At 38.0% G+C, this 18118-nt stretch overlaps 3 protein-coding genes across 5 annotated transcripts in view; 2 read left to right on the top strand and 1 right to left on the bottom strand.

The window, feature by feature from the left end:
* The window catches only part of dip2bb (disco-interacting protein 2 homolog Bb), a 44342-nt gene extending 35417 nt beyond the window's left edge, over positions 1 to 8925 (top strand). For both annotated transcript variants that reach the window (XM_044123493.1, XM_044123494.1), the window contains 11 exons: positions 429 to 540; positions 1178 to 1287; positions 2061 to 2191; positions 2287 to 2455; positions 2532 to 2702; positions 2994 to 3055; positions 4581 to 4638; positions 4734 to 4808; positions 4909 to 5083; positions 5695 to 5818; positions 6035 to 8925. In XM_044123493.1, the coding sequence (XP_043979428.1) occupies positions 429 to 540; positions 1178 to 1287; positions 2061 to 2191; positions 2287 to 2455; positions 2532 to 2702; positions 2994 to 3055; positions 4581 to 4638; positions 4734 to 4808; positions 4909 to 5083; positions 5695 to 5818; positions 6035 to 6287 (1440 nt within the window). In that variant the 3' untranslated portion in view covers positions 6288 to 8925. The remainder of the gene's footprint in view (positions 1 to 428; positions 541 to 1177; positions 1288 to 2060; positions 2192 to 2286; positions 2456 to 2531; positions 2703 to 2993; positions 3056 to 4580; positions 4639 to 4733; positions 4809 to 4908; positions 5084 to 5694; positions 5819 to 6034) is intronic.
* A 939-nt stretch (positions 8926 to 9864) lies between these two features.
* Positions 9865 to 15833, top strand: atf1 (activating transcription factor 1). Of its 2 annotated transcripts, XM_044123495.1 has the most exons (8): positions 9865 to 10485; positions 11277 to 11380; positions 12530 to 12652; positions 12980 to 13077; positions 13160 to 13293; positions 13548 to 13727; positions 14114 to 14267; positions 14885 to 15833. In XM_044123495.1, the coding sequence occupies exons 2-8, from the start codon at positions 11282 to 11284 to the stop codon at positions 15027 to 15029; spliced, it is 933 nt and encodes a 310-aa protein (XP_043979430.1). In that variant the 5' UTR covers positions 9865 to 10485; positions 11277 to 11281; the 3' UTR covers positions 15030 to 15833. The 2 variants fall into 2 exon arrangements, with proteins under 2 accessions (XP_043979430.1, XP_043979431.1); XM_044123496.1 differs by lacking the exon at positions 11277 to 11380.
* On the bottom strand, positions 15168 to 18021 carry LOC122834770 (methyltransferase-like protein 7A). The gene is made up of 2 exons (XM_044123498.1): positions 17524 to 18021; positions 15168 to 16148 (listed from the first exon to the last, which is right to left on the bottom strand). Exons 1-2 carry the CDS (start codon positions 18019 to 18021, stop codon positions 15912 to 15914), a joined length of 735 nt encoding a protein of 244 aa, XP_043979433.1. The 3' UTR covers positions 15168 to 15911.
* Positions 18022 to 18118: the final 97 nt, after the last annotated feature.

The following is an 18118-nucleotide window of genomic DNA, read 5'->3' on the forward strand; positions in this document are numbered from 1 at the left end:
GGCAGTTAGTTGCTCTTGAGCTGAACATATGTTTATTCATATTTTAAATCACAAAGAACCTTCTAATTGACAAATATGCCATATTTTGTGTTGATCTTAAACACAATAGCTTGGTAAAATTGGTCTTTGTGGTTTTAATGTAAAAAAAAAAAAAGAAAAAAAAGGGTTTGGTTCAAGTAGTACAGCTGCTGGCTGTTTTAACTCACGTTCAGATCATCGATATTCTTCATGTTTAAAAGTTGAGTGACCTGACGAACACACATCTTGTTTACAAAACAAATCTAAATCAGTAGCAACATCAGCTGAACAATTCTACATCAAAAAGTGCGATCATGTTGCATGATTGGGTGTGTGGGTGTTTGTTCCTCATTTAAATTTTGCAGCAGCTTCTGCTTTCCTTATGAGTCATGTCGGTGTTTTGTTGCCAGGTCAGCAAAGCTGCGTGCATCCTCACCACGCAGAACCTCATGAGGATCCTGCGTTCCAAAGAGGCTGCAGCTTCTGTTAACATCAAAACCTGGCCAACCATCATTGATACGGGTAATAAGCCCAAAGATTCAGTTCAATTTAAACATTTAGGGACAATTCATAACACGTCATCTCAAGGCACATGAGAAAGAAAAAGGTCAGTTCAATCCAATCATACATATATTCAAATTGATCCGAGTTAACAAACAATCCAGTAAAGTTCAGTTCTTTATTAGAATTGGTTAGAGACATTTTCTGTGTACTGGAGCCCAGCAGATTTCATTGACTTAAAGCATCCACTCCTCCCGGATAGGAATGTTGCAACAGCAGACAGTCGCTCACATTGTGTGGTTGACTTTACAGTAATCCCTCTTATTAATCATTCATGTAGCGACAGTGGAGAGGAAAACTCCCCTTTTTACAGGAAGAAACGTCCAGCAGAACTTGGCTCACTGTAAACCACCGTCTAAAACATAAGACTAGAGGTTTCAATCGATGGAGGAGAAACACAGAAAATATTAGAAACTCCGATTTAGGAGAACCTTCTGAAACATGTCACCTACAACAAGATTCTCCAAAGATGACTTATAAGAAATACATACCCATAAAATGTTATTTAACAAAACATTATTTTGTACTTATTTCTTACTGTTCTACATGTATTTTCTCTTCTTTTTTTTTAAAAGCGTTGCTCTGTTCTTGTTTGCAGATGACCTCCCTCGCCGACGCCCTCCACAGATCTACAAACCTCCTACAGCAGAGATGATCGCTTATCTGGACTTCAGCGTCTCCACTACAGGCATGCTCACTGGCGTCAAGGTGAGAGATCCTGCTTCTTGCATGTCTCTAATAAAATTCATTTCTAAAATATAACAGTCAGATTATCATGATTTAAAAAAAAAACTACTTTAAACGATGAGACAAGATTGAGATCTAATGTGAATTTCCTCATCTAGACATCTATTTATGTGATTGTGACAAAAATGATGAAATATTACCAGATAATCAGACCCTAAAACTGTATAAAATCATTTGAATTTCTTGTCATCTTGAGATAACGATGCGATAAACACATTATCACAAAACGAAAATTGAGATTTCACTTCTGAGTGATAAAATAAAGGGGCAAACCCAGATTAGTAATTTTATTATCCTGAGAAAATGATACCATGAAACCTAACGTCCACACATTACTGAATGTTTTGTCACCTCAAGATTATGAATAAATAAAATAACTTTTGCAACAAAACAAACAGTCTATAAACGACTCATCATCTTGTCTTGTTACAGCAGGCTAATAAAATTTTATTATGACAATGAAACCAGCGTGAGATCTTCTTCTACATAATTAGACAATCAAATGGTGATTGCACCAAAAAACAAACTTGAGATATTCTCTTCTTTTCATGACCATATCAAATTTAAGATTTTGTCTTGATATGAAAATATAAAGAAACTGCTAGTATCACAAAACCAAGCCGGACGTTTTATTGCCTCAGATTAATGAAGTTACAAAACTCTACTTGGAAGCATATTTGAAAAGAAACCAGAAAATAACAACAGTAAAAACCTTTTCTGTGTATTCATCACAGATCTCTCATGCAGCAGTCAGTGCCCTTTGTCGCTCCATAAAGCTTCAGTGTGAGCTTTACTCTTCTCGCCAAATTGCCATCTGTCTGGATCCTTACTGTGGTCTGGGCTTCGTCTTGTGGTGCCTTGCAAGGTGCAGTAAGCCATCACTTTCTTTTACATTATCTTTGTGTCTGCACTGGTTTCCCTCAGATCTTCATCATTTTTTTTTTTTACTTTAACCTTCAGTGTTTATTCTGGCCACCAGTCAATCCTTATCCCTCCCTTTGAGCTGGAGAGCAGCGTGTCTCTGTGGCTGAGCACGCTCAGTCAGTACCGCATTAGGGACACATTCTGCTCCTACTCCGTTATGGAGCTTTGCACTAAAGGACTGGGCACGCAAACTGACTTACTGAAGGTGAGGGCCTACACACACAATCAGGGTTTGTGGCAAACAAACTTGGATGTGATTGTTGTGTCTGGTTGTGCTTAAGGCCCGCGGGGTGAACCTGTCGTGTGTGCGAAGCTGCGTCGTGATAGCAGAGGAGCGTCCTCGTCTCGCCCTCTCACAGTCCTTCTCCAAGCTGTTTAAGGACGTGGGACTGTCGTCCAGGGCTGTCAGCACTGCTTTCGGCTCCAGAGTTAACCTTGCCATCTGCCTGCAGGTAAACCAAACATCAGCACTTGTTCTGTCTTAGTTGGATTTACATACTTTCTCTGGCCTGAACAATTGTAATAAAAAGAAACCAGGATTTGTAATACTTGTACTTTCATTGTTTAAATTATGCTAACCCAGGATGGGTTGGCACTGTCCCTTTGGCTCAAGCCAGTTATCTGCCAGTTTCTTTATGTAGATTTTTTTTTTTTGCAGACTTTTATATTTGCAGTGAAATAATTCAGTATGGCTTTACAACATTAAAAATGTGAACCTGTCTGACCTTTTTTGCATGCCAAAGGGAACCACAGGCCCCGATCCCTGCACGGTGTATGTGGACATGAAGTCTTTACGCCATGACAGGTAGGAGCACAGGAGGTTAGTTTTTAACTAAAACAGCGTGATTAAAGAAACCACTTAAAGCTTTTAAGCATCAAAACTGAGCTTTGGCAATATAAAATAAGTTAGAAATGTCACTTTTTTTTTTGCAAAATGTTTTAAACTGTGATTCTATTTATGTATTGTTATGAGCATAATGCATTTACCCTGAGTTTTGAATAAAAAATACAAAAATAATGTTAAGGATCAAATTCATGATTGTTTTTCTCTTAAAAATATCTTGAAATTTGATGCTGTTAACCGCAGCAGCTCAAAACCTCTTTATCTAATAAGCTCTGTATTATCTATTCACAACATCCTTTAAAGGTTTTAGATTATTTTTGTCTATTCCTGTTTATTATAAGAGCTCAGGTACTTGACATTCTCATTCATCTTTGAATGCGTTCTCTGTTTTAAAAACATGCCACATTTTTTTCTTTAAGTTCTTTACTACACCTTAAATGGGATGCACATTGTGATTTTTATGTTGTTTCTTCAAAGTATTTAAGATTCTTCTGCGATAAAGACATGATATGGACGGCAGCATATGTTGTTGTAGAAGCTGCACCATGCGGCATTAATGGAGCCTCCACAGATAGGCGAGTTACTCATACCATCTGTCGGAACTTGTCCAACACCATCGCGATTTTTAGGTTCTCACACTCTGTTCTGGTAATGCGCCAGAAGGTTCCTCGCCTCGTCAGTTCAAAGGATGCGGGAATTTCGAAATCTGATTCGTCTGAATACGGAACAGTTTTCCACTTCACCTCAGCCAACTTTACAGCTCGGTCCGATTCACGGTGTTCATTTCAGGTTTTTGATAAAAATTATTTGTTGGGAGCATAGAACCAGTTTTACCTTTAATTAACTGCCTTCACATGGAGCAATTTTATTTTGTTATATTTTTGATGCCAAAAGCGTCACAATCGCAACAATTAAATAGTAATTATTTATACATATCATTAAAAGAAATCTGTAATTATTTACATGTCCACAATTTGTTAAATTAACAAATTAACGTTATTTTAGGATACATTATATCTTGTATGCAGTTCACCACAAAACACTCTAACCTGCCACCCTGGCACATCAAATAAATAAAATACTCACCATCTGCACAATTAATCCACTACAGTGTCAGTGGATTGTGCAGACTCTTTTTCTACCGATTGTTGAATGCGGTCAGGTTTGACAAGCAGCAGCGACATCCACTGCTTAAAACAGAAAAGACAGTAAATAGCTTGCACCTCAAGCAAGGTTATAAAGGACAAAGGGTCGTTCTGCACATCTGAATTCTCTCGAGACATCTGGTGCAGAAATGCTTGTGTCAGTCCCTCCACTGACACGGCTGTGGACTTAACCTGCATCATATTTCTGTTGAGCAGACAAATAGGGTGCGATATGTGGTCTGCAATCGTAGCTTGACGATATTTTTGCTTAGTGTCCCTTTTAGGCTTAAGGCTCAGCATTTAATAAATGTGTGTCTGACTGTTTATGTTGGGTTTTTCAGAGTGAGGCTGGTGGAGAGAGGAGCACCTCAGAGTCTTCCTCTGATGGAGTCTGGCAAGGTGGGAAACGTAAAATGTACTTCACTGTTATAGACTAGTTTGCTAAATCCTCACACAAAAACATGTTGATGATATATTGTTGTCATTTCTTTAAGATCCTGCCAGGCGTCAGGGTGATCATTGTGAACCCAGAGACGAAAGGTCCACTCGGTGATTCTCATCTGGGGGAGGTAATGTGGCTGAAGTTGCTCGTTTGGGGCAACGGTGTGTTTGTACCAATATAAAGCTCTCCATGGTTGAACAAACACAATTTTTGTTTCTCTGCCTCAGATCTGGGTGAACAGCCCTCACAATGCCAGCGGTTACTACACCATCTACGGTGAAGAGAGTCTTCAGGCCGACCACTTCAACACCAAGCTCAGCTTTGGAGACCCGCACACTTTGTGGGCCAGAACTGGATACTTGGGTTTCGTGAAGAGGACGGAGCTGCTGGATGCAAGTGGAGGTAAAGAGGCAGCTCAAACTCAAACTAACTTAAAATAAGTTAGACTGAAATTAGACAGTTGGAGTTAGTAAGTTATCGCTGAAAATATTTGTGGATAATTAAACATGTTTGAATATATAGGGCTTGTAAAAACAGGTCATCAGATGATTTAGGTATTTAGAAATGCATAAAAGATTAAATAAATTCCAGCACTTCTGGAGATAATGCTTACATTTTTACAAATTATTCCATGGAGATGTCACAACAAAGCTTATCAACAGTTATTGACAAAGCTTTCAAACTTTACTCACACCTCTTGAACTTTTCCACATTTTCTCTCATTATTAGCTGCAAAATAATAATATAAACTAAAGTATTTTGGGGGTTTTCTGCAACAATTCAACACAAAGTACTGCATAAGAAAAATTATCTATAATTTTGAATTTTTTTTACAAACAAAAAGGCTCTTCCTTCCACTCTGCTCCTGTGTGCCACTTTGCTGATAAATGCTGATAAGAAACTTGTGACTGTAGAAAGGCTTTTGCAAGGCACTACACTATATTCCCTATAATTACAAAGAGTAACTGAACAAATTTTTTTTGGCACTCTGAAAACATTTCTTTGTGTCTCAGATCGGCATGACGCTCTATTTGTGGTTGGCTCACTGGATGAGACGCTAGAGTTACGAGGGTTACGGTACCACCCTACTGACATCGAAACATCCGTGTCACGAGCTCACCGGAGTATAGCTGAGAGGTGAGGGTGCCGCCGATGCTTTTCTACTCCTGAAAAGCTTCCCATTTGTGTTTCCTATTACAGTTTCCCAGCTCATTCCAGGTGGTTTGACGTTACTCCTGTGCCTCTTTCTCTCTCTTTTGACTTCTCTTTCTCTGTGGGTTCTGTCGTCATTTTTTTTTTTTTTCGGGTTTTAAACTTCGATGACGTGAATCTCCTCCCTCCCGTCCCTCGCAGTGCTGTGTTTACATGGACCAACCTGCTGGTGGTGGTGTCGGAGCTGTGCGGCTCTGAGCAGGACGCGCTGGACCTCGTTCCCCTCATCACAAACGTGGTGCTGGAGGAGCACCACCTCATCGTTGGCGTGGTGGTCATCGTCGACCCGGGCGTCATACCCATCAACTCCAGGGGAGAGAAGCAGCGCATGCACCTGCGCGACTCGTTCCTCGCCGACCAGCTGGATCCCATCTATGTCGCGTACAACATGTGAGGAGCTTGTGGCCATCTGGGTGTGATCTCTGGATGCGTCTTCTGCAGCGTCGCGCTAATGACCGGGCTCGATGGAGTGTGTGTGTGAGTGTGTGGCGAGCAGAAAAGCATGGAGCACGTGTACAGACAAGCAGCCATGTGTGACACCAGCATATCTGCACCACTGCATGTCTGTGTTTGGGGTTGAACACTGTGTTTTTTCTATGAACGTAAAATCATGCAGACAAGGCAGTTAACCTACACCGTGAGATGAAAAGCAAAGCAAAGTCTCTGATGCACTTTTTTTTGTGTGTAGAAATGACAAAATGAGACAACAGGTAAATTTTGATAACAAAAACTGTCGTCCTGTCTTGGTGAAAGTCTGTCCTCCACACAGAGCTACTAATCTTAACACAGCTTGAAGTATTTTTGTATGTGCAACTTTCAAGCAAGCTCACCCACAAACGCATGTCCTGAGCCCCTTCATTTCATTTCTTAGCAACGTGGATAAGTAAGAGGACAAGCCATGAAGACAGACCTCTGTCTTAGCCAGTGTGCAAACTTAGAAATCTATTCCCCTACTTTTATCAAAACCAAATAGATAATTCCTGCTTTGATATATTTCCTGCCTTACAAAACTTCAGCCATACATTCCTATCTTAACTTTTAATAAAATTGCTATTAATGGCTTTCAGATTCTTCCTTAACAGGTGGAGCAAAAGTTCTGACAAAAATCCAAAAGGGACGATAACAAAACAAGAGCCCATACTCTGTACTGTAACAAAAAAGGGGTCTCTTTGTATTTTCGATACTGTATGTCACTGTATAGATATTTTTATTTGTATAAATGTATAATTGTTTTGTTCACCTCTCTCAGCTGCTCCTTTCTGAATAAGTAACTAAGCTGGGAGGCTGTAACAGTAGCAGGAAGAAGACTGTAAATAGGATCTAACAGTTAAAAGTACTTTTATTTGGGAATATTAGCTATATATGGGACGGGAAGATAAATAACTTTAAATCATTATGTATCGGAATGGATATAACATTGCACTTTTTGAAAAAAGTAAAAAAAGATCTATTTTATTATAACAATGAGGCATTATGAGCATATGGTTCAGGAGCACGTTATTCTGAGCAGAATAATCCACGTTTACTGGGAGGGCTATCACTGTTAATGCAGGAACTTTCCCCGTTGGTGTCAGTGAGAAAGGCTGCAGAACTAATAATATGACTGTTTCCAGGCAGACGGGTTACTTTGTGGAAAAAAAAAAAAAGTATAAAAAAATTATGTCCACTTCTGTTCATCCCACATCCATGGCCACCATGCTGCCAAACAGGTATGAACCTCTCGGTTGTGTAAACCATTGTGGAGCGATAAGAAGTTCAAACTAGGTTCCTCTCAGCATTCTAAAGCTCAAACTTTTTTTTTTTTTTTTTTTATGTGTTGGTGTTTGTGCAACTTTTTGTATATAATTCCTTTGAATTCTTAAAGCAATGTTGTTTGTACTGTAACAGGCAGAAATTTGTCAACGTGTCATAAATTATTTTCTGTATCGAGTCACTGGAATATTTAAGCACTTGTGAATGCAGCTGCAGGCTGAGCCACATGCAAGGTGCCATCCAGAGGAAAATAAAAAAAATCTGACAGAGATGAGCATAAAAATACTGCATCTCATCAAAATGTTCTGTTCAGAAGTTTACATCCACTCATGGTGAGTGTGAGCATCATGTTAATTTGGGGTTTGTTAAGTGATTGTACCACAAAGAGCTTTAATGACTTAATAAGCCAGAACTGAGTATGAACTTTCCCTTAACTACACAGGATCAAAGTAATAAGATAAGCTTATATATAGTCATACAGCCCCAGTATTTGATCTGGTGGCCTTTACAAACTTACAAGAAAAATCTATAAAAATGCAAACTTGTGCATTTGTGTTTGTTTTGTATAATCATTTAACCCCAAAAAGAGAACAGCTGAGATCGAATTACTTATACACAAGATAAGTGCATGTAAACATTTGACCAGCAATCGTGTGCTTTCCTTGTGCTTTATCATTTAAAGACTATATAATGACTTGCACAATGTTTCAGTGATGAAATTTTTGTTTCAGCCTAGAATTTTTCTAATTTTTCTTAATTTTTTCTTTCTGGCTTTGCCGTTGCCCCATTTTACCATTTAAACAAGTCTAGCCCAATTTTGGAGAGATTTGCAAACCTCAACAGTAATCACAAACATCTAAAATAATGCACTTTGCACTGTTTAATAGTTTTTGCCACATCCTGCTTCACATAAAACAGTGCCCCATTTTAACAACATAGGGTCCAATAGTGCTTCATCTTAGCTTTAACCCTTTGTTTCATAGTTGCAGCAGAATGTTGGCATGACTCGGCCACGAAGGGACTGGCTCCGGGTACATCTTATTTTTGACATAGTAGAAGAGATGAACAGGTATTAATCTAACTTCAGGGAGTAAAACTGGTAAAACAGGACTGGACCTGGTGATCCAAGTATGAAAGAGCAGGATCCATAAACTGGATATTTGACAAAAATGAGTCTCTGCAAATTATCAGAGACCTGAAGCGACAACCAGAATCCATCTACCTGCTTTGCTGGGAAGTCTACAAGGGCTTCTTTCTGGTTCTTACTCTTTTTTTTCCAACTTCAGATTTCTTACACTATGCAATCCTAATGATGGTGCAATTTAATTTCAAAGCTTGCACAGTATGGAAAAATAAACATGATGCTAATTTTTTAAAGACTAAGAAAAACTGATCAGTTTTACCCAGTAGTGTACTTAAGATTGCATTCATCTCTACTGAGTTGTGAATATTTTGTGTATGCACTCTAAATATGTTGTATATTAATTACTCTGTGAAATCTACATTTGCTTCAAGAGGGTGTAATCCACCGTCTATGGAGGTGTTTTAACTCAATATGTTAAATATTAAGTGGTACACCCTTTACCATTTTGCTTTCTACCATTTGGTTTGTTGTACTTTGTTTTATACTTAATGTATAAGTAATGCAGAATAAACCGAAACATTTAATCATACAATGTGCCTCAATATTTCTGTACTTATAGTAGTGCATAGAGAATGACAGGTTCTGAAATGTTAGATTTCACATTATTTGAAAATAGCCTTTTTTTAATGTCAATCTGTTGTGTTGTATTATATGTTCGGATTTTCCATATTTCTGTAGTGATTAAAGAATTTGAAACCACATACCATGTTGGAAACCTATACAGTTCCTTGTAAAATAGGGACAAGAACTTCAAATTTTATCAGAATTTATTCATAATCTACATGCAAAAAATGTGCGCTTCAGTATGAATGTACTTTCAGATGCAGAGTATGCAAAAAAGTGCAAATTCAAGAGAAACAAACTATGCATTTCATAAAAGGAAGAATTCAAAACATTTCAAAATACCAGAAAATCATGCTGCAGAAAGTTATAACAATAGATGTTGTGCCCCATAAAATATTATGTTCAAAATTCAGTCAAGACTTGACTGACCATTAAAAAAATGGCAAAAGTTTCACTTTAAAGTAGATGGTAATATATAAGAATAAGGAAAGACTGAAGAAACATGTCGGTATTATATTACTTTTATTTAGAGATGAGAATTTGAGTGAACTCTTACTTCCCCAGTACAATTTTGGAGGCATGTAAAAAAAAAAAAAAACTATTAAAGCACAGATTAATATCTCTGACTTAATACAGGTTTAGTGGAGGGCAGGATTTAAGTAATAAGATCATAATCCATTGAATTGTTGCACAACAGTAGTATTATTACACAAGTGCAAGTATATTTATTTAAACCTTACATACTTTGAATAGAAAATTTCCCCATATGTTTTTTGAAACTACAAGCACAGAATTACAATATGCAATAATATTTTAATCTACTGTAATATTGTTTTATTGTACAACTCCTGTAAACTCCAACTTTATGGCACGGCACGCTCAAACTTTTTCCTCCAATCACAAAGCTCAAAGGAATAATTACGTAATCCTTCTGTACTCATAAGCCCCGCCCATTTCCTTTGAGGGGGGGAGAAAAGTGGTCAGCTATTTTTTTTTTGCTGACATCTTCGTGTTTTTAGCTGTTAGCCGTTACTGCTAAGTAAATTTACAGGTTCCTACCGAAATAAAAGTCTTTACACCAATTGCCCGAGCTTCACGCTGTGAACAAGAACAGTCCCACTTCATTGAGAAGGTAAATTATCCAGCTGGCTGAGCGGTACTTTTTGTACTCGTCTCTGTCTGCTCCGCTCTGGCCGTAATGGCGGCTCGTCGCTTCGTCAATGGCTCGCCGTTCTACGAAAAGGGAAGGTGTAGTTAGCTTAATGGCTCCTCGTATCGCTGACGTCTTTTGACGCGATAAGTTGCGTGCCAGTGACAGAGTTACATATATTTGCTCACTGAGACAAAAAGCTCATCCATGCCGTATACCAGCCTAACGAAACTTGCCAAGCATGTAATTCAGAAACGGTTGCTTTTATCGCTCTAAAGTGTATTACATCCGCTTAAGTGGTTAGCCATCGTTAACTAGTAGCTCTAACATTGGTGAGCTCGAACGTTCTAGAAGTAAAAGCTCTATATTTTTAAGTGCTGTTTTTTTCTCGTTATAAAGTTGCACATTTTATAGGATTGGGCATCAAATCAATGAGGGTAAAAAGTCAGCAGTATTGACTCCAGATCCCTGCTGTGTTTCGCAACTCGATATTAACGTTACTTGCATTGTCAAATTTGAGTGAACCAAAGAGGAAGTCGTATTCTGGTTGATTTATTTTTATTTATTTAAGGTCATAATTGATCTGAAACAAAAAGTAACAAGAAGGAGGTTTTTTAGTGATTGCGCATATTTTAACGTTTATTTAGGCGCAATCAGCCGGACCATGCAGCTTGGTGTTTTCAGCAAAGTATAGACGGGAAACGGCGAGGCACAACAACTGTTGTTACATTAGAGTTGCTGTGAGTCAGTAATATTGATTTATTTTTTCTCAGTTACTATGGAAGAAGTACAGCAGGGCAGCAATGGCACTGAGTCACAGACTGCAACCATTCCCACTACCATCACATCCTCTCAGTTCTCACAGATAGCGCAGCAGGTAACTAATATATGCCATTAAAAAGAAAACCTGCCATTTTCTGGAGCTGTACAAGCTCGTTTAGCATTAAGAAATGAACACAGTTTCGACTTTAAGCTGTGGTTGGTACTCGGCTTATAATTTAGTACTAATCAAATTCAGAATGACAAAACCTGCCCAAGTTGCTGCATTTTTGTCTAAATATGTTTTAAAGTTATATGAAGACAGCATAAAATCCCTCATCATTATGAAAATAATGAAACCATTTTGTATGAAAAAAAGTTGATATCTATAATCATTTTTTAATTGAAAAGCTGCAGATCAAAGCTTTTACACATGAAACTAATATAACATTATTTACAGCGCTTGATTTGATTTACATTTGTATATTTCCACTAAGAGTTCTTCGGTGTGAAAACTAGCATTGAGTTTGAGTTTTTGCAAATAGAGTGCCAGAAAATCTCACAAAGTAATATAAATGTATCAATACTGTTTGTAATTATTGATACCTTTCCCTAGTTTCTTCAAATGTAAAAATTAATGCATTAAAAGTTATTTAAATATATTAATTTATTGAATACATTTTTAAATATTTATATATTTAATTCAAGTATGATATCACTGTGTTTAAAATAGTAGAATTATTTTTGTAAATTTCTTTTACTTGGTATTTCATGTGCTGAACTTCACTGTGCAATAATTTAAGCTACAATGAATCAAGTATGCGTCGAATAATCTATTTAGATTATCTTTCACTGACTTAAAAACAATATTGTTATTAAATTGGGTCACTTTTGGAGCTCAAATTGTACAGACTGTTTACAGATATAAATTATGTAGTCATAGAAACGCTTCATGGTAAAGAATGGTGGTAAAGTAGAAGGTGTTGTCGCTGTCTTTCCAAGTTAAGTTTTCTAATGTCTGTGAAGTATGTAAAATAACATGGATTACATTTTTATGATAAGAACATTTCATTTATGACTCTTGGCTTAAAATCTTTTTTAATGGGTAAGTTAAAGCAAAACAAAAATCACTTGAAACCTAAGTATAAATGAGACTACATGTGGTTTGTGCGCTTGTTTTTACTTGTTTAGGAAATTCTCTTCGATTAATGTTTTATGTGGCAAACCATTTTTTGTCTGAATTTTATTTCTATTTGAATTTTTCTAGATGTCATTGGGAGGCTCTTCTGTGGCTGTTGTGCAACTTCCTGGGGGTCAGTTTCAGGTTCAGGGAGTGATCCAGTCTGCACAGTCATCAGTCATTCAGTCCCCTCAGGCACAGAGTGCAACGGTGAGCACAGCTGCTTTTCTTGGCACTCTCCTTTTTCATTCTCATTGTTCTAATCTAGACAAGAAAATTGCAAACCGAAATTTATTCGGTTTTTCAAACAGTTGGCATAAAGATAAGATTTCTTGACTGCTGTATGGAAGTATTCTATTTTTTTTTTTTTTGAGTGATTATTTTAATATGGTCATAGTGAGTAGCTTCCTAGTTTTACAGTACTATAGTACACCTTCTCATTTAAAAGGCTGTCATTCAAAATAAGATTTTTGTTCATATGTAAGAAAGGATATTATACTACTACTTGCTCTTATAACTTCACCTTCTACTGCCAAGGCCCAGGGTAGTGATAGTGAAGATTCACAAGACTCCTCAGATAGTGGAACAACAACCCACAAGACCAGAGAAATACTGGCAAGGCGGCCGTCATACAGGTAAGAAGTTGATCAAATTGAATTCCAGAAAGCACAGCTTTGATGTAATTTGAGAAATTACATTAATTATTTTGTCCTGCAGAAAGATCTTCAATGACCTGTCATCTGAGGAAACAACACACATAGAAGGACAGGATAGCAGCCCAGCATCCACAGGAATGACAGGTGTTACTGTACAAAGCACACCAATCTACCAGACCAGCACCGGCCAGTACAGTAAGAACGGCTCCTTCAGTTTAAAGTGAATACATAGATACTCACATTGGATGTGGAGATGTCTGAAGCTCACTTGATATTTGTAATTAATTTTAGCGTACAGTACTTTTGATTTCTCTAATGGAGTGAAATATGCAAACAAGTACATCTAATGAAATAAGGAATATCGCTTCCTGTCATGTTTTAACTTTACCACCAAGATTGTCCTTTCTTTGTTGTGCCTTACCAAGTTCTAATTTTTTCTTCATAATTAGTTACCATAGGTGCTAATGGTACAATCCAGCTGGCATCTCCAGGGTCTGAAGGCATTCATGGTCTACAGGCCGTCACTATGGCCAACTCTGGTGGAGCACAAGGAGCTACCATCCTTCAGTATGCCCAGACACCCGATGGCCAGCAGATACTCGTGCCTAGCAACCAAGTAGTAGTACAAGGTGAACGTTTAGCATATTCATCAAATTTTGTTTTGCCAGTATTATTTATTATTCTTATTTTGTAATTGAAATGGGGAAACAGGTTAAATATTTCCCAAAAAAGTATTTAAATATTATTCAGCTATGTTTATAACAAATAAAAGCAATTCCAGAAAAACTCTATTAATCATCTCCCGTATGAGAGTTATTGACTCCAAGGGCTGTTGGCAAAGAAATGAACAGTTTCAGAGTATTGAATGTGTAAAGGAAAATAAAAAAAGGGTGTTAACAGCGAAGGTGCTTTTACAAATCACACATCCAAAGTAAAATATGTTGTGGCGTAGTCACAATATAAAACTCTCAGTCAAATGCTAAAAGTTGACAGGATTCACATGATCCCTGTGTAGGTGCCGGAGGAGAGGTGCAGACGTACCAGATTCGGACAGCATCCACATCTGCCTCCCTTCCCCAGACTGTTGTGATGAGCTCTCCTGTTGGACTGTCCCAGACTAAAACTGACGATCCAACACTAAAGCGGGAAATCAGGCTTGCAAAAAACAGGTAAGTACACAGTTTAGTGTGGTGGCTCAACTAAAAAGCCCACAGCAGTTTGGACAGAGCGATGTTTTCATTCTGAAAAAAATAGATGTGTCAAAGGTGCCTTTGCTTGTTTGGTAAGCAGATTATTAACGAGAGTTTAAGCACTGTTCATAAAACCCCTGCACAATTTGAATGAGTCAGGATAAGTACGGCATTTACTCAGATTATTTTCCAGAACTTTTTAAGTACGGAAACATTTTCTTTCCATTCAGGAGACTTTTTCCTGCTTCCATTTTCCAAAGTGAAAAACATCTTTATCTGAATTTTTATGTTGTTGCTGAGCAGGAAAGGTTTTTCAGTAGTCAAGCCATTTGGCTGCTGCAGCTGCTGCACATGATGTTACCTGGCTAGGAGGGGCCTGAATTAGCTCAGGTCCCCTCCAGACACAGAAAAAAAAGAACAATCAGCCACAAAAAAAAACCTCATTATTAATTCATATTCATTCAGTTATTATCTGTGTGAGGTGAACCTTGTTTGTTCACACCATCTTGATGCTTTGAGAATTTGTACTTTGACAAAACAATGCATTCATTCCCTTGTTTTAAAGTTGGAAGTACTGATGGTTTTCCTGGTTTCAGGGAAGCTGCTCGCGAATGTCGGCGGAAGAAAAAGGAATATGTTAAATGCCTGGAAAACCGTGTTGCAGTTCTGGAGAACCAAAACAAGACACTGATTGAAGAACTGAAAACATTAAAGGATCTTTACTGCGTTAAAACGGGATAAACTTTTTCAATCCATATCGAGGCGGTGTGAAATGACACAGCTCTCATTCATTTGGACATGTCTGGGTTTCTGGGAACACTTCATTTCAGGCTGAAAGCCTCCAGTCTTTTTTTTTTTTTTTTTTACTCTGATAAAAAGTGACTTTTGGCAGTGAGATTTACTGGACAAATTGGCCATTTTTCCAACTGCTGTTTTTTAAGCAAAAAAAAAATGCTAACGCTATAACATTTATAGTTGTGTACATTTTTAATACTGGGAGGTTTGAAATTGTGAGCTTTAACATTGAGTCTCAGTTTCCAAATGTATCCCTTTCCTATTTCCTTGTGTTTTTAAACTTCTTGCTATTGGAGTTAAATGACCAGCATCTGCAGAATTTTGACTGTTTAAATATCACAAAGATGCAATTTCTTTTAATTATGTGAACCAGCAATTCCCCTCTTTTCCCTTTTTAAAAAGATGTTACAATTGTCATTCCTTATATTTGTGCAATGGAGTATAAAGGGTATCAGAAATATTAAATGTGGTTTGGTTGTTACTTGGCAGTTATTTTGACAATCAGGGAAAAAAAAAGCACAAAGTCCAGGTAATATTTATTTGTACATCTTGGGAGGAGTGAGAAAGAACAAACAGTATATGAAATGTTGCCGATTCGGTGAGTAAATAAATATATTTTCTCTCAGTATCATGCGTGGCTGTTTGCTGCATTTGTGCATGAATATGTTGGTATTTTGCTCCTTAAAATTTGATCTGTTGCTATGACTGTTTCTTCTGTTGATTAAAAAATGTTTCACCATTTGGTCTAAATTTAATAGATTATTTATTTTAAAAGAAATGAATTAGTAAAGAAGTCTTAAACTAACTCGAAACCACAAAAAGCATATTTCATTTAATCAAATATCCCATGATGTGTGGCCTAATCATTAAAGAAACCTCCGGAGCCTCTATGTGTTTTAGGTGAAGCTCAGCGAAGCCAGCTTCCTCCAGGTCTTTCCATGTAGCTCTGGTAACCATGCAGCCATCTCCAAGGAGGCACCACAGAGGCTCAAACACATACTGACAGAAGTATGTCCACGTGGAAGGATCAGACACAACATGCTCCAGAAAATACAAGGCCCCTCCCTGAAAGAGAAAACCAACAGCAGGTGGGGTTTCTGAGTGTTCAGGTTTGCTCCAGTACAGACCAGACAGCCTTCTGGTTCTGACTGGTCAAATCTGCAGTGAGGCTTTCAGCAGTTTAGCCTGAACTCAGTCATTACCGGGATCTAAAGTAAAAGGAAAATTGTTTAAAGCCTGCACTAGTCATGAATTTGCTTTTGCATCATACTTGCCTTAGTTTACTACTACTTCAAGACATCCCTGATTTTCTATGAAATGTATTTTCCAACAAGTATCTAAACTAGCACAGAGGTCTAGACTGCCTTGATAAGAAGCCATGTTGTGTTGGAATTTGAATCAATGAAATGCAACATTAACACCATAAAGTCCTGCTGGGTTGAGTCATCTTACTCTTTAGAACTATACATATACATGAAAAGTACAATTTTAAAAATGCATGATTACATGTGCATAATTAACTAGATTATTTTTAGGTAATGCAATATCAGCATTTAATCTGTATGGTGGTGCTTAAGAAATAAATGGTGACTTGCAAATTACACTACACGTAAAGATAAACGTTACATGTTCCTTTGCAGATATAAACAAATATATCATTATTCCTCATTACGAACAGCTCAACCTGGGACAGATTTGATGTAAATAATTGGATTCAGAGCCGGACTTTGGGCCAGTTTAGCACATGAATATTCTCATTATATTGCAGCTCTGGGCTAGATGTTCAAGCCGTTGTTCTGCTTGGAAGGTGAACCTCAGCTGCGGCCTTAAATCTTTTCCAGCCTCCAGCAGGTTCTCTTTTAGGATTAACTTGTTTAGCTCCAAACAGATTACTTTGAAGTCTGACCAGCCATCCTGAAACCTAATGGTGCTGCCACCACTATGTTTCACCATAGGGATGGTGTGTTAGTTATCCACTCACGTAGCATTTTGCAAATAAGGCTCAAAGTCATTTTATGGTCTGATTAGAGTACTTTTTTAAATACATGTTTTCTGTGTCTCATTCATACATGTTAAGCAGCAAACATGACATTTTGACTTTCTTTCAACAATAGCTATATGCCTGCAATCTTTGCAAAGTGCATGACTATTTGTGAACAGGTTTGCAGCGGTGCTCTTCGCTACTGTGATTTTCCTCTTTTTTCTGGTTTAAGTTTCCTTGTGTTCACTGATTATCTCTAACAAACATCTGTGTACAAGAACAGCTGTATTTATGTAGAGATTAAATTACACACAGGAAATGCAGTCAATAGGTGACTTCTGAAAGCAGTTCGTTGCTCAGGATTCACTGATCTATCTCACAACATCCCAATTAAACGTGTTTAGTTGTGCAAGTTGCTGTATGTCCCACTACACGTGAAGGCAGCGCCATAAAACTCACATTTCTGAGAATGCGTCGGGCCTCCTGCAGGACCCTTCCCACGTTGTTCACAGAGCACAGCACCAGTGTGCAGACCACGACGTCCACCGATTCGTCCTCAACTTCTCTCATGTCCTCACCAGAGAGAACTAACATCTCGTCATAAGTCAGGTGCTTGTTTGCCTCCATGCTCATACGCAGGTACGGCTCCATGTGCGGATTGGGGTCAGTGCAGATCACCGTGCAGCCATAGGGGTAAAACCTGAAGTTTGCTCCACTGCCACAGCCGATTTCCAGCAACCGAAGCGTCCCGTCATCGTTTGCGAACCTTCCAAGGTTCCGAAACAGTTCTCTCTTCAGCTTGTGGGTTTTATCGTTGTATGAAAATGTTACGCTGTAGGCGAGGAAGGGGAACACTCGTTTGTACATACCACGCAGGCCAATAAACTGCAGTAGATGAAAAGGGGTGCTGAATGCGAAACAAAGTAGTCTGCAAAATTTCATAAAACAAGGCTGCATGTTACCTTGAAAAACGGTTTAAGTGCAACAACGGCCGAAAAGACTAAAGCAGATGAAAAGATTAAACTGTACTCATCTCTTTTTTTACCACTAGATG

The sequence above is a fragment of the Gambusia affinis genome, linkage group LG07 (assembly GCF_019740435.1).
Source record: "Gambusia affinis linkage group LG07, SWU_Gaff_1.0, whole genome shotgun sequence".
NCBI lineage: Eukaryota > Metazoa > Chordata > Actinopteri > Cyprinodontiformes > Poeciliidae > Gambusia > Gambusia affinis.

Bases quoted from the DNA above. Each gene is read 5' to 3' on its own strand.
- LOC122834770 (XM_044123498.1), bottom strand. From the start codon at position 18,021: ATGCAGCCTTGTTTTATGAAATTTTGCAGACTACTTTGTTTCGCATTC. The intron at 16,149-17,523 runs GTGAGTTTTATG...TTTCTCTTTCAG, and splicing joins CCCGACGCATTCTCAGAAAT to GGAGGGGCCTTGTATTTTCT.
- atf1 (XM_044123495.1), top strand. From the start codon at position 11,282: ATGGAAGAAGTACAGCAGGGCAGCAATGGCACTGAGTCACAGACTGCA. The intron at 11,381-12,529 runs GTAACTAATATA...GAATTTTTCTAG, and splicing joins TCTCACAGATAGCGCAGCAG to ATGTCATTGGGAGGCTCTTC. The intron at 12,653-12,979 runs GTGAGCACAGCT...TCTACTGCCAAG, and splicing joins CTCAGGCACAGAGTGCAACG to GCCCAGGGTAGTGATAGTGA.